The 13532-nt window shown below is 42.0% G+C and overlaps 2 protein-coding genes across 4 annotated transcripts; one reads left to right on the forward strand and one right to left on the reverse strand.

The window, feature by feature from the left end:
• The first annotated feature begins 68 nt into the window (after positions 1 to 68).
• Positions 69 to 5273, forward strand: gjd4 (gap junction protein delta 4). Of its 3 annotated transcripts, XM_077554550.1 has the most exons (4): positions 69 to 788; positions 2079 to 2145; positions 2208 to 3275; positions 3385 to 5273. In XM_077554550.1, the coding sequence occupies exons 1-4, from the start codon at positions 759 to 761 to the stop codon at positions 3408 to 3410; spliced, it is 1191 nt and encodes a 396-aa protein (XP_077410676.1). In that variant the 5' UTR covers positions 69 to 758; the 3' UTR covers positions 3411 to 5273. The 3 variants fall into 3 exon arrangements, with proteins under 3 accessions (XP_077410676.1, XP_077410675.1, XP_077410674.1); XM_077554549.1 differs by having other exon boundaries at positions 1998 to 2145; positions 2208 to 5273; XM_077554548.1 differs by having other exon boundaries at positions 2208 to 5273.
• A 5048-nt stretch (positions 5274 to 10321) lies between these two features.
• fzd8a (frizzled class receptor 8a) lies at positions 10322 to 13517 on the reverse strand. The gene has a single exon (XM_077554904.1). The coding sequence runs from the start codon at positions 13147 to 13149 to the stop codon at positions 11404 to 11406; it is 1746 nt and encodes a 581-aa protein (XP_077411030.1). The 5' UTR covers positions 13150 to 13517; the 3' UTR covers positions 10322 to 11403.
• Positions 13518 to 13532: the final 15 nt, after the last annotated feature.

The raw sequence follows: 13532 nt of genomic DNA on the forward strand, positions 1-13532 counted from the left end.
TGTTAATTATACAGGATATAGAGCGATAGGCACACAGTAAATGGTTTGTTCCTATTTTTTTAGACCAAGTCTGGGAGAATTGTTCTTTCGCTGAAGAAGCTCACATTATTTGGATGACCACATTGGTAAAATGTTATCTGCAAGGTGAAAAATCTAGCTGGATGCTTCCCTGGGTAAGATTGTACAATATTGTAAATTGATTTATTTTATTTTTTAAATACAGTATATATACATATATATAAGATGAATGTTACCAGTAAATTTTTGTGGCCAATTTAGTTTAATCACATGAAAATTGTATTTAATCTCATGTTATTCTGGGTTATTGCTATAACAATTCACACAAATTTGGGCCAAAGATGAATGATTACATTTCCATACAGTATGTGTCAAGGAATTTATAATTGTGGCAAGAATAACAACTATTATTATTATTATTATTATTATTATTAGGACATTTGCCTATTATTAGGACGTTTGCCGACCACTACAGACAGTTGGGTGAAAAGACAGGTCCGTGTTATTTCTGCTTCTGACCAGTAGATGTCAGAAGAGAAGACGACAAAACGAAGTGGTGGAGACACAAAGGTGGTTCCAGTTGGCTTTGGGGAATCAAATGTAATATTGTGTCTTCAAACAAAAAACCGTCAGCGATCCTTTTAGGCAAATTTCATGTTGAACTCATTCATTTCAATAGTGGCGCACTGGTCTGTTAAGTGAAATGAATAGCGGGGGATCATCTGTGTTCATTCTTTCAGATGGGAAATTGGGAACAGCTGCAAGAACAGGTGGGCATTTTTTTAAATTTATTTTTTTGATATTTTATGTGTTCTGATAGCTACTTCGAAACCATATATCGCGCGTATATCAGTGTTATCCAATATCGTCCATTTTAGAACTGTTGTAAGCAGGCCTGGAGAACTTTTTTTTTTTTTAAATTGATGCCGGTTTTTAGATTGCACTAAGAATATAACCGATCACACAAAGAAAAATACAGATTTTTTTTTTGTCAAATTAAGTGGAGTTCTTCAAAAATGGTCCTTAAAATTACATTGCAAAAACATTTGGGTCAAAAATAACCCAATTTGGGTCAAAAAGTATTTTGGTTTATAAAAAAAAAACAAGTTAACAAATTAATTAACCCAAAAAGTTGGGTTAAAAGAATAACTCACAAAACAAACATAAAAGGTTTGCTTTGTGGATTATTAATTTAATTTGACCCAAAATTTTGGGTTATAACAAAATCGGGTTGGTTCATTATTTTACCCAATTCAATTGGATTATTTAATTAACCCCAAACAATTATAACCCACAAAACACCCCAAAATTGTGTTGCTTTTTGGGTTATTAATTTATTTAAACCAACTTTGTTGGGTTAAATAACAAATTTGGGTCGGTTCAGTTTTTACGCAATTCAATTGAATTATTCAATTAACCCAAAAAGTTGAGTTTAAAGAATAACCTATAAAACAAACAAAAAAGGAGTTGCTTTGTAGATTATTAATTTAATTACACCCAACGTTTTGGGTTAACTCAAAAAGTTGCATCAGTCCATTTTTGACCCAATTTGGATTACTTTTGACCCAACTGTTGTTGGAGTGCAGGATTTATTATGCGATGCCGCAGCAAAGGGTTTTGCATTTGAATTTGCTTTGAATTTAGAACTTGTAACTCTGGAGGTCTGTTGTCTTCCTGTAAGGACGTCCTGTGGCCCCAAAATATCTCTGCAATGCCATGCAGGACAGCGACGTGCCTTTGCTAGCGCGTTAAGAATAGATCCACAATGGGGCTCGCTCTCGTCTTCTGTTGTCTCAGGACTGCCAGTTGTCTGCAGGAGACTCTGGGAGAAGGATTTGAGGAGCGTTTTCCATGGTTTCCGCTCCTGTTAGTTTTGGAAACTCATAATGGATCATGTTGGATTTTAGCTAGCAAAAATTTGGACTATGTTCCACCTGCTTTTGGGTTTGTCCAACCAAGTGTTATTGAGTTTTCAGCAGGTTTAAGAGAAAACAAAGGTGAGGGTTCTGCAAGGAGAATTAACCCAGAGGCCCGAAACTTGGTTGACTCTGAATGGGCAGAACATGGCGGAATCCAGTCCATCAGAAATCATCTTTGTCTCAATCAATCAAAGCATAACCTTGATAGGTGAGTAGACCGTTTTTTTAAGTTTGTAATAATCTTCTAATCCCGCAATGTTTTGAATTCAGGAAAAGTGTGGCTGGTGGTGATGATCTTTCTACGCGTCCTAATCCTCCTCCTCGCCGGTTACCCGCTCTACCAGGACGAACAGGAGCGATTTGTATGCAACACCATTCAACCGGGCTGCGCCAACATGTGCTACGATCTCTTTTCCCCGATATCCCTTTTCCGATTCTGGCTCGTACAACTCGCCACCTTAAGTCTGCCCTACGTGGTCTTTACGATCTATGTGATCCATAAGGTGTCAAATGACCTCACTGTAACCGTGAGCTCCTTGGGTCCAGGTGAGACTGTACAGCTGTACGAGATCCAGCAAGAGCTGTCAGTCAATACCTCTGGCGGGAAAGAATCTCCAGGAGTGGAGCGAGGGTTAGTCCGCCGATGCTTCACAGGTGCTTATATAGTTCAGTTGATTTTCCGGACTTTGCTGGAGGCAGGATTTGGGGCGGCGCACTACTATATGTTTGGTTTCTACATCCCGAGGAGGTTTCTGTGCCAACACTCTCCATGCACCACCCAAGTGGACTGCTACATCTCCAGACCGACCGAGAAGACTGCGATGCTCAACTTTATGTTTGGCGTGAGCGCCTTGTCCCTTTTCCTAAATGCTCTGGATTTTATTTGTGCTATTAAGCGCTCCGTGAGGCAGAAGAGGAAGAGGAAGTTGATGGAGTGCGTTTATGAGGATAAGCACGATTTCCTGCGAACCCCGGATCCAAATTCTCCCTCGGGTTGTCAAAGAGGGAGTTTCCGGAAACGGCAAGGCAGCAGGGGTTCTTGCAAAATAATTCAGGACGCGAGATCCGCCCCTCATCCGTCGGACCCTCCGGGCTGCAACACCGACGGAAACAACGGCTCCTCTCCTTCCCGAGAGGACGGCCTTGAGACGGAAGCCGACGAGCAGGCTCTCTGTCCCTCAGAGCCGGCGGGGACCCCCAGAGCCGTCTGTGTTAATAAACGCAGCAGGCTCAAACCTCCACCGCCCCCCAGGCGGGACCTTGGGCTTCACCCTGGGGTGTCACCAAAACCCAAGAAAGACGAGCCCGCGGCAACAGGACTCTCCACAAGGAGGATTGGTCAGTACACTTTGGTGGAACTGGGCAGTGGCGCGGAACTCTCTAACGATGATGAAGGTCAGGAGAAAAGATCCGAGTGGGTGTGACTTCATATTTTTTTTATTTTCAGGGTTATGCAAGATGAGACCAAGGTAAATAAGATGTGAGAGCAACTTGAGATCCGGCTTTACATAGTGGCAACAACTGTTGGATCCCTCGCCGTTCTACCTCATTGTACGTTACTTGCGGCTCATCAACACACTGCCGGCAGATCGTGTTGCCGTCTCTTTGGAGCTTGTAGTTTTACACCCTTTGATGCAAAGCAACAATATCTTGCGGCGAGAAAAACTCCCCCGAGTCGTGGAAGGGAAGATGAGCGAGCTTTAAGCCTTATTGGGTGGGACGAACTTCGACCTTGAGCTAAAAGTATGGCTCACCTGTTTCCACCAGTCCCGACCACGCTGTCAAAAGGTCATGGCCTGTCCTGTATATCCTCCCTTGGGCGCCTTTGGTGCTTGAGGTCAAAGTTCATGTCAGGAACCTTGGCGGCCATTTTCTTTGACTTTTACAGTCATACCTTGATTAGGGTGACCAGATTTTTTTTAATTAACTCATTCACTGCCACAAATTCATTAAAAAAAAGATTATTAAAAATTAGGGGCAAGAGGCGTTTAAAGGTTTTTAATTGTAATTAATCACATGACTTCACTAGTTAACTCGCGATTAATCACAAATTCTATATGTTCTAAATGTACAATAAAAAAATTCTAGGTTTTCATACTCCTGTTAACAAAAGTGGATTTTTTTTAAACTAATAGAAATAATTCAAATGAATTTTTGACGTTTATAGCCGAAAACGGGAGTGAATGAGTTAAAAAAAAGAAAATATAAAAAATTCGGGGCGTCTGCCGATTAAAGTTTTTAATCATAATTAATTGCATGACTTCACTAGTTATCTTGCGATTAATCACAAATTTTATGTACAAAACTGAATGAACAATAAAAAAAAACTAGATTTGAAGTGGAAAAAAATGTTAAACTAATAGAAATAGTTTAAATGAATTTTTGACGTTTATAGCCGTCAATGGCGGTTAATAAGTTTAAAAAATGAGACACTACAATTTTGCTAAAAATAAAGTAAATAAAAAATAAATTCTCATCAGGAACTATTTATGTCAAGGCCTTGCTAGTCGAATTGCTATCTTATCCAAGCAGCTAAACATTCATAAACTCCGCGGAGTCCATGTGTGCAGTGAATTTGTCTATTTATATTGTGAAACTGAAACAAGAAACATACAATGCAATTAACATTTGCGCTACACACACATGAATGGTCATAAGATAACAAACGTTGCAAATGCTAACAATTAGCGATCGTGCTTAGCAATTAGCATTAGCATTTTAAGTTAACAAACGTCCACAATACGGTACACATCTAAGCGCTGCATGCGTAGTATGCATAAATCACTTACAGACGATGCTTGAACTAGAAAGAACTGCAAGGAAACGACAAGAGTGGAGTTGTCTGCTCGATCAATTACTTCCGGTTTCTGACTTTCTACACATGCATATAACATTAACCACTAGGTGGTGCATCGACACAATTTACAAACTGAAAACGGTAAACATAAAAATTTATAAGAAATTAACAAATCAATCTGGTGACTGATGGTTGTGTTATTACTTTAGCTAATGCTAAACGCTATCTTGGTTGACAGTTCAACAGCGCTAAACAAGCAATGCACTGACCATTATCCAAACTTTTTTGCTCCGTCCCTATTGGAAGCTAGCGGTGCGGTTTACCTTTGCGCTGGTCCCGCATTGTAACATTGGAAATATGTCGCCAGAAAAGCTCAGCGTGCGCTGGGTCTGACCAGCAAACGCAACATTAGGCTAGCAGGACTACATTTCCCATGATTCTTAGACACCAAAACAGGAAGTGTCTCTATTTATTGTATGACGAAAACACGCCTGTGAATGATTAAATGTAACCAGAGGTGACAAAGCCAGGCCCAGAAAGTAGAAGCCCTGCCACAGTTTGGCTTTAGCCCCAGGTGCTAGCTAGCTACTTCCATTGGTGCTCGTTAGCTAGCTAGCTACCATCGGGGGCTAAAACCAAAATGTGGCAGGGTTTTTACTTTCTGGACCTGGATTTGCCACCTAAGGATTAGTCGTATGAATCATAACAACTGTGTGATTGACATAAACATAGCCCAAAAACCCGGAAACGGAGTAAAAGCGGGATAAAACAATGGGGCTGGCAAAATCTGTTAGCACTTTCGGCTCAAAACAGAGGCCGTTGCAGTAAACTGTGACGGCCGAGACGGTCTTAGTTAACCCGGTGCATACAAGACTGGCTTTAGCCCCAGGTGCTAGCTAGCTACTTCCATTGGTGCTCGTTAGCTAGCTAGCTACCATCAAGGGTTAAAACCAACGTCCCTTTGACGTCTGGTCACGCTAACCTTGACTGATTTATCGAGTAACAAGCAAGATACAGATATATCACCACCGCTCTCGAGTAAGATACATAAGACATTTGTAAGTCAAAAGGACTGCTGTATTATGCTAAGGTTCTGATACCATTAAGAGTAAGCGTAGTCCGTCACAAGTCGAAGGACACCATGATCATAAAGTATATAAGTTTCCGTATTTATGGCGACAGCTTGTCACTCTATTTCAAGGCCTAGCAAGCTTTAGAGGAGCAACATTGCTACAAATAGAGCCCCAGCAAAAAGGACCACGGTTGCCCTCTGGGATGTCAGCTATGGTTTCACTTTGATCAAAGCACAGATTTTTTAGGGTCAGACCCTCACCGTCTGGCAGAATGCTAACAAGTCACCTCAGCTGTGAGCATTTGACAGCCTCATCTGCTTTTACGCCGACGTGGGCGGAGGCTCCCGTAGTAAATCAGTGGCTCGCACGCGTTTCATTCAGCCTGGAGAGTTGTCTTTGTGTAAGATGATATCTGCTGATCTTTTGCGGTTTCTTTTGGAAGGTGATAACAAAAAGCTTCGGGCCACCTCCATCTCACCTATCTTCACAATGTTAGGCACTTTGACTCACACAGGACGGGAGTGACCGCGGGGTATTTTTTTTTTTTCCAGATCACCACAGGTGTTGCTATGCCGCACCTTCTTGTGCTTCATGGGAACAGTTGCGGTCAAATTTTGTGCATTTTAGGCTGACCCTGACATTTCACCCAAAAGCCAGATCACTTTTTTTTGTGGGTAAACAAAATGCTTAACTCATTCACTCCCAGCCAGTTTCACTGAAGCAACCCCCTTCGCTCCCGGCTGTTTTACTGGATTTTGACAGATTTTGCAAGCCCCACAGAATATTGTGTTTTATTGCTATAAAAACATGAAACCTACCAAAAGAAAGATTAGTGTCTCTTCTTTCATCAAGAAAAAAAATCAATTTTTGTTTTGCAACAATTAGCTTTGGAAAATAGCTAGCTAAGTTTCATAATTATTCACAAATATGTTTAAAACGGTGGGGAAAAGAGCTTTTTGCAACATGGTATATCTCTTATGCTCTGCTGCCACCTGTTGGCCGTTTTTGTAATAACAACCATTGCTTTAAACAACCTCTTCAGGTCAGTGCATTAAAAAGTCTTCTGTATGCTCAAACATAAAAAAAAACACATTTTTTTGTTTTTTATAAATACATCTTTGGGAGCATAGTAATATCTAAAATAGAACGTATTTATATGTTTTTGGGAGCAAATGAGTTAATTTCAGGTGTACCGGGTGTCCTTGGTTTATGATGGTGCCAGCCTGCGACGTTAAAAAATTATGGCTGTCATTCAATGAACCATTTGTGCATTTGTGTAAGAATATATTGCACCAAATTCAGGGCTGGACTGGCACATTTCTGCCACTGATATTGACTGATGTTGGTTCAGTTTGCTGTCTATATTCCAATTGGATTAATGGACTAGTCCCTCTAAATTGTGGGCCAGTTTCTTGGGGTAAAATGCAGGAAAATAATCATTCAAAAGCACTGCATTGGTCCTAAAAAACGCCAGCCCACTGGGCATTTGCCCTGCATGCCAGATGGCCAGTCCAGCTCTGGCAGCAATAATGCACATTTACGCTATACTTGCTGTTTTTCTATTCAATTGTGTTACTGGTACATTAAAGGTCCAGAAGTGTTTTAATTCAAGCATTTATGGTAATTATCCTGCTTAATTATTTTGAGAACGTCTTAACAGCTGTTCAATCTTGTTGTCACTCAGACTCAAATGTGATGTGCATAAATGGAACGTACTGTGACATTTAAGAAATGTTAGCTTTTTGTCGCACTTTATTTTTTTGTCACATATTCCAATGTTGTTGTTTTTTAGATGATGATTTTTAGCATCGTGTTGTCCTCTAGAAACACAAAATGTGAAATACATAATGAATTTTACACTTGAAATTTCAGCTGCTCTTTGGTATTGTATACAATTTTAACACCAGGGTTTTGTCATCGGTTGTTATATTACACTTTCTTGTAATAAATCTCAACAAATCTTAACCTAAGATGCATTTTCGCCTTTGTTAGAGTTCATCAGGTGTCCTTAATTGTAAATCTGGCTGTCAATGTGTTTCTAAGGAGTGTATTGCTAAATCGTTTTTTTGTTTTGTTTTTAAAATGCAAATCAAACCAGATTAACCTTCTTAGAGTCCCCCATTGAAATCTAACAACATACATACTTATATATTTTATTATTTGTTGTGCTTCTGTACAAACTGAGGCTATAAGCTAATCGTTCCAAAAAAATGTGAAGACAAACGTGAAAGGCTTTGGACGTAATAATAATATTAAAAAATAATAATAAAGGCCTAAAAAGTGGATGACGTCCTTGTTACGGTACAGATACGTATCATTCAGTAGCAATGGCGCCCTCAAGTGGACAATGTTGTAAACTACCATTAATAAAATAAAAATACCAATTCAGCAGCATCAACTCAGTACCGGTATGCTATAGCTGACTTGACCTACATGCTCACGTCTTAAAAAGGGCATTATTGTACATAATTAAGTATGAAAAATATGCCACTTTGTCTCATTTAGACCCTCGACTTATCTTAAAACATTTAAAGTAATTTAAATAGCATACATTGCAAGGATTTTCCCCTTCCATTAAAAAGAAAGAAAGAAGTATATTTACTTTTTAATTGTAACATGCAGTTTTTACTATTTTAATCTTGTGCTTTGTGACGTGAATTAGGGATTGTGGGATTGGAGAAAGCAGCAGGTTTGCACTGCTAGGACCACTACAGCTTGCAAAGAAGAGCTGGACAATGTCCAAAGAAGACAATGGCAGGTCAGGACCTTGAACAAATATAAAATTATTATTATTATTTATTTTTTTTTTTTTTAACCAGATGTCAGTAGGTCAGGCTTACCATTGAAAAGGTTGCAAAATGGTGCTCCATTTGTATTCATTTTAAATTAATATATTTTTTTAAGTAAATAAAGGCAAAATAGTGAGGCCTCAATTAAAAAGAAGGGAAAAAAATGTTTCAGTGACACCCTTTGAATGCCATGCAGTCTAAAAGACCCACAAACTCTCTTTATTTTTCCAACATCTGGCATCTCTACTAGCCAACAGGGAATAAGCGCTTGAGCTTGGAGGTCAGGAAGTTCCAACATTAATCTAGAAAGGTCAGCCAACTCAGAGGTCGCTGATATGTGTTTGATTTAGGGTAAGAATACACCCACGGAAACTGTGGTCTGCGGAAAAAAAAATGTAACCCGGACTCCCACGTTTCAAAACCAAATGTCGAGACCAATTAAGGCTGTTTGAGTTGTATTTTCATTTGCAGTTTTGGCTTGTGCAGCTTTTACAGCACCCGACTGCATTTGTTTCTAAAGAGTCATCTCAGAGACACTCCTGCCACCTTCCCTTGTAAACTGCACCTACCTGCTTGTCAAATCAATGTCGAAAGCACAGTTGTTTGATAATTATATAGTATGTGCGTGCTTCTGTAGTAGACAGATAATTTATGGCAATGTTGGCGCGGGGATGTGTGGTTTTACAGCTTAAGTAAAGATGTAATTATGCTTTTTGACCACTAGATGGCAGTAGTTGCTGGTGTTTAATTTGGCTGAGCTGTTGGTGGTAATGGCAGAGGTAAACAATGTGCGAGGTGGATGGAAAACATGAGTATTATTCGCGTTGTGTATACATTAAGGAAATAATATGATGATTTTTATGAAATGAAGTAAAGATGGACGTTTAACTCATTTTTTTTGCCCACAGAAAATGTGACTTTTCCTAACCTTTTCTCCCTTTTCCCGCTCTTCCGGGTTTCTCCCCCCCTCCCCCCTCCTCACGTCATTTAGCTGTCCCGGATTATGCCTGTAAAACTAGCTAATCCAAAACATTTCTAAAGTTACAGTATAACCTCTAATAAAAGCCTGAAGGCTTAATTAAGTCCAAAACACGATACATTTGTTACAAAAAGACCTCAATTAGATGCTCCTAAGATGTGAGATCATGTGAACAGACCACCTGTGGCTCTTTCTTTGCAATTTCACAATCATTCACGTCAAGGCCCTTGCACTCGCTGACACAGCTTGAGCCCGATGGAGAGATGTTTCAATTCAGGCCTGCCGAAAAAGAGAAGGAGGAAGAAAAAAAAACACAAGATCCAAGGGCACTGGCAGGTTTCAGTCCTGACGATCGCCCAAGAAGCAAGGGTTCCAAAATGCTCTTTCAATTGTAGAATGCCCATCAAAGCCTCCAAATGGGGACGTTTAGGGGAACCTTGGCACATCAGACGGACACTCCTAACACTCAGCACCTTTATTCGGCGCTGTTCGAAAAGAAAGATCAAAGTTTGCGCGGATGAAAAGGGTCCGTTCCCCGCATTTACACCGCATTCAGCCCGGTCGGTCCCCCTTTTTACTAAATTAAGAAAGCGGGCTTCTGCGGGCATGTGAAGAGGACTTTAACAATCATGGAGATGTTCCAACTCAACCCCTGCCTCTAATTACCACTTTCTGACGGTTAAAAGGGATGTCGTCCTTCAAATTGTGACCACAAAAAAAAGAAGAAAAAAGTAATCCATTTTTAAATTTATCAAATGTTTTATTGTCAAAATAGAAGTCATATTTTTTTGCTCTCCCACAAAAAGACATCTACACTTTTTACAAATATACAATAGTTATAAACTTTTCTTTTTATGCACAAATGTACAGTATATAAATACATTTTTGAAATTACAAAATGAATGACCCGTAAAAAAAACAAAACGGGGCACTGTAGCACCCTTTAACGTAATAATTTCCTGAAAATGTAATAACATTTGCATTCAACTCCATCAAAAATGTCACAAAACCGAATAATTTAATAATATCATACCCCAGAAGTCTTTGCAGCAGAACCGTTTTAATCAAGTGGGCGGAGCTTACTTTGATTAACTCTGCAACTGACCTCTATTCAAATCAGACAGGTTAAAAATGCACTTGAAACATTTACCAGCAACATTTGATCGCTCCAATTTTTGCAGTGAATGTAGATAACAGTCGTAAATTCTCAAAACAAAAATGTAGAAATTTTGGACTGAAAATGAACATAAATACTAAAGTTTGATATGATCAGTTTGACACCAAACTTTTAACATTTTTGCTGCGAACGTATATAACAGTCTTAGATTCTCAAAAGACAAAATGAAGAACTATGGACTGAAATTGAAAATATATGTTACGTTATCAGTTTTGAGGAAAAAAAAACCTCAATTATATAACATTAAACAGCAATGTCAGTCATGATTTTTTTTCTTACATTATTGGTGAAATTATTATTATTTTTTTTGCTTAAGTGCAAATGTTATGACATTTTCAGGTGTTTACATTATAGGGTGCTACAGGCACTATTAAGGCTTAATTTAAACCATAGTTGACTTGATTGACTGGCACGAGATAGGTAGAAAAATGTTTCATTCAAAAAAATGCTTTGTTAAGAAGTAATGCCCCTCAAAAATTGGAGATGAGCTTCTAATTCATATCCACAGGGAGGAATTAAACCTGTGTGAATGCCTGGACATTGTTTTCAAAGTTCTCCCCAGCAGCAGTTCATTACAATGCAAATTGCTTAAGACAGGGTGTGATGGGTTATCTCCCGAACAATTAGCAGTCCTCATAAGCTGCTTTTTGTTCAAACCTGCGACAATGGCATCTGCTTGGGGCAGGACACGGAGCTGGCCGTGCCCGACCTCCACGTCAGGCCCGTGCTCACGTCGCTGTACATGGAGCCGCTGGTGGCTTTGCTCCCCCAGCAGCACCTGGTGCAAAAAGTCCTCCAAGAGTCCAAAGTCTTCCCGGACCAGATCCACACTCCGGATGTGATGCCCACCAGAAGGCACATGAAGTATTTCAACATAAAGACCGCGTAGTCCGGTCTTGTCCGCTCCCGTTCGTGTAAACAGTTGGCGCAGGTGTGAGATATTTCCCAGTACTGCCTGTTGTGCTGTTCGTAGAAGTAACACGCCACTATGATGGTGGCCGGAACCGTGTAGAGCACGGTGAAGACCCCGATTCGAATCATGAGCCGTTCCAGTTTGTCCGTCTTGGTGCCGCCTTGTTTGATGACGTTGCGGATCCGGAACAGAGAAACAAATCCAGCCAAAAGGAACATGGTGCCGATGAATAAATAAATCACCAGAGGGGCTAGGACGAACCCGCGTAGGTTGTCCAGGTTCTGGTTGCCCACATAGCAGATCCCGGCCACCGAGTCCCCGTCCACGGAACTCAGCGCCAAAACCGCTATGGACTTCATGCTGGGGATGAGCCACGCCGCCAAATGGAAGTACTGCGAATAACTGGCGATGGCTTCGTTACCCCACTTCATCCCGGCCGCCAGGAACCAAGTCAGCGACAGGATGACCCACCAGATGGAGCTGGCCATCCCGAAGAAGTAAATCAACAGGAAGACCACCGTGCACAACGCCGGTCCGGTGGTCTCGTAGTGGATGTGCTCCACGTCCAGGTCCCGGCTGCAGGCCACCTTCTCGTGGCCGGCGATGAGCCTGACGATGTAGCCCACCGACACGAACATGTAGCAGGCGGAGAGGAAGATGATGGGCCTCTCGGGGTACTTGAAGCGCTCCATGTCGATGAGGAAGGTGGCCACTGTGGCCAGGGTGGACACGAAGCACAGCACGGACCACAACCCGATCCAGAAGGCGGTGAAAGCCCTCTCGTCGTGGGTGAAGTAAGGACTGTGGCAAGGCATGGCACAGTTGGTGATGTAGCCCGTTTTGACGCGGTTGTGCAGCGGGTGGCGCTCCGTGTTGACCGGCACCATCGGCTCCAGGCATTTGCAACCCGAGTCACAGCCGACTGGAGCCGGTTTGTGCAACCGAGGCGGGCTGACTCTACCTGGCTTCACTTTGGGTGGATTCAACCCCTTCGCTGGATGATTCGTAGGCTTGGGGATGACAGGCGACACTGTGGTGGAGTCAGTCCTGTTATCGTCCATGCAAAGCATGTCGGAGTTGCCTTGCACCGGCAGCTGGTCGCATTTCATGCGGTCCGGCCACGGGAAGCCGTACTGCCTCATGAGGGGCGCGCAGCCGGCTCGGGCTCTCTCGCACACGCTCCTGCACGGCGGCAGCGGCTTTTTGTAGTCCTCCAGACAGATCGGCGTGTACATGCTGCACAGGAAAAACTTGAGATCGGGCGAGCACTGGATCTCCACCAGAGGCCAGAACTGGTGGACTTCCAGTCCGGCTTCCTCCTGCGTATCGTGGTTGAACTGGTTTGGCATGTAAGTGTAATTATAGCCGATACCTTTGCACAAGGGTACGACTATTTCCTGGCAGGTGATCTCCTTAGCGGTGGTGCAGCTGGATCTGGGCAGGAGGGCGAGGGAGAGGAGCAGGTAAATCCCGAACAGCTCCATCTCGCCGGAGCAGTCTCGGCTCCTTCTCCGTTTGTGTGTGTGCGCGTGATCCAAATAAATCCTCCGCGGTCAGATTTCGTGCGGCGAGCCCATCTCGCGTCTCCGCGGGGCTTGCATGGAGTTGCGAGTGTTTTACTTTGAATGTAGCAGGAGAAAGGCAGCCTTCGGTGCGGCGAGCAGCAGTCAAGATGGAGGAGAGGAAAGGAGAATCCACCGTCTTCTTCTCTGTCACCTTTCACCAGTCCGTTAAAAAAAACACACACACAAAAATCCTCTGCTATCAGCAAAACGTGCGTCTTCGCCTTGTCCTTCACTGAAACACATTCAGCGCGTTTGCGACTTCTTTATTATTGGTTCTCATGTAAATCAGCAGCGAGCCGACC

The sequence above is a fragment of the Vanacampus margaritifer genome, chromosome 20, assembly GCF_051991255.1.
Source record: "Vanacampus margaritifer isolate UIUO_Vmar chromosome 20, RoL_Vmar_1.0, whole genome shotgun sequence".
Taxonomy (NCBI): Eukaryota; Metazoa; Chordata; class Actinopteri; order Syngnathiformes; family Syngnathidae; genus Vanacampus; species Vanacampus margaritifer.

What these genes read in the sequence shown, in the direction of transcription:
- gjd4 (XM_077554548.1), top strand. Translation starts at nt 759, where the DNA reads ATGGGAAATTGGGAACAGCTGCAAGAACAG. An exon ending in GGGAACAGCTGCAAGAACAG is followed by an intron (nt 789 to 2,078) that starts GTGGGCATTTTT and finishes CTGAATGGGCAG; the next exon opens with AACATGGCGGAATCCAGTCC. An exon ending in TCAAAGCATAACCTTGATAG is followed by an intron (nt 2,146 to 2,207) that starts GTGAGTAGACCG and finishes TTTTGAATTCAG; the next exon opens with GAAAAGTGTGGCTGGTGGTG.
- fzd8a (XM_077554904.1), bottom strand. Translation starts at nt 13,149, where the DNA reads ATGGAGCTGTTCGGGATTTACCTGCTCCTCTCCCTCGCCCTCCTGCCC.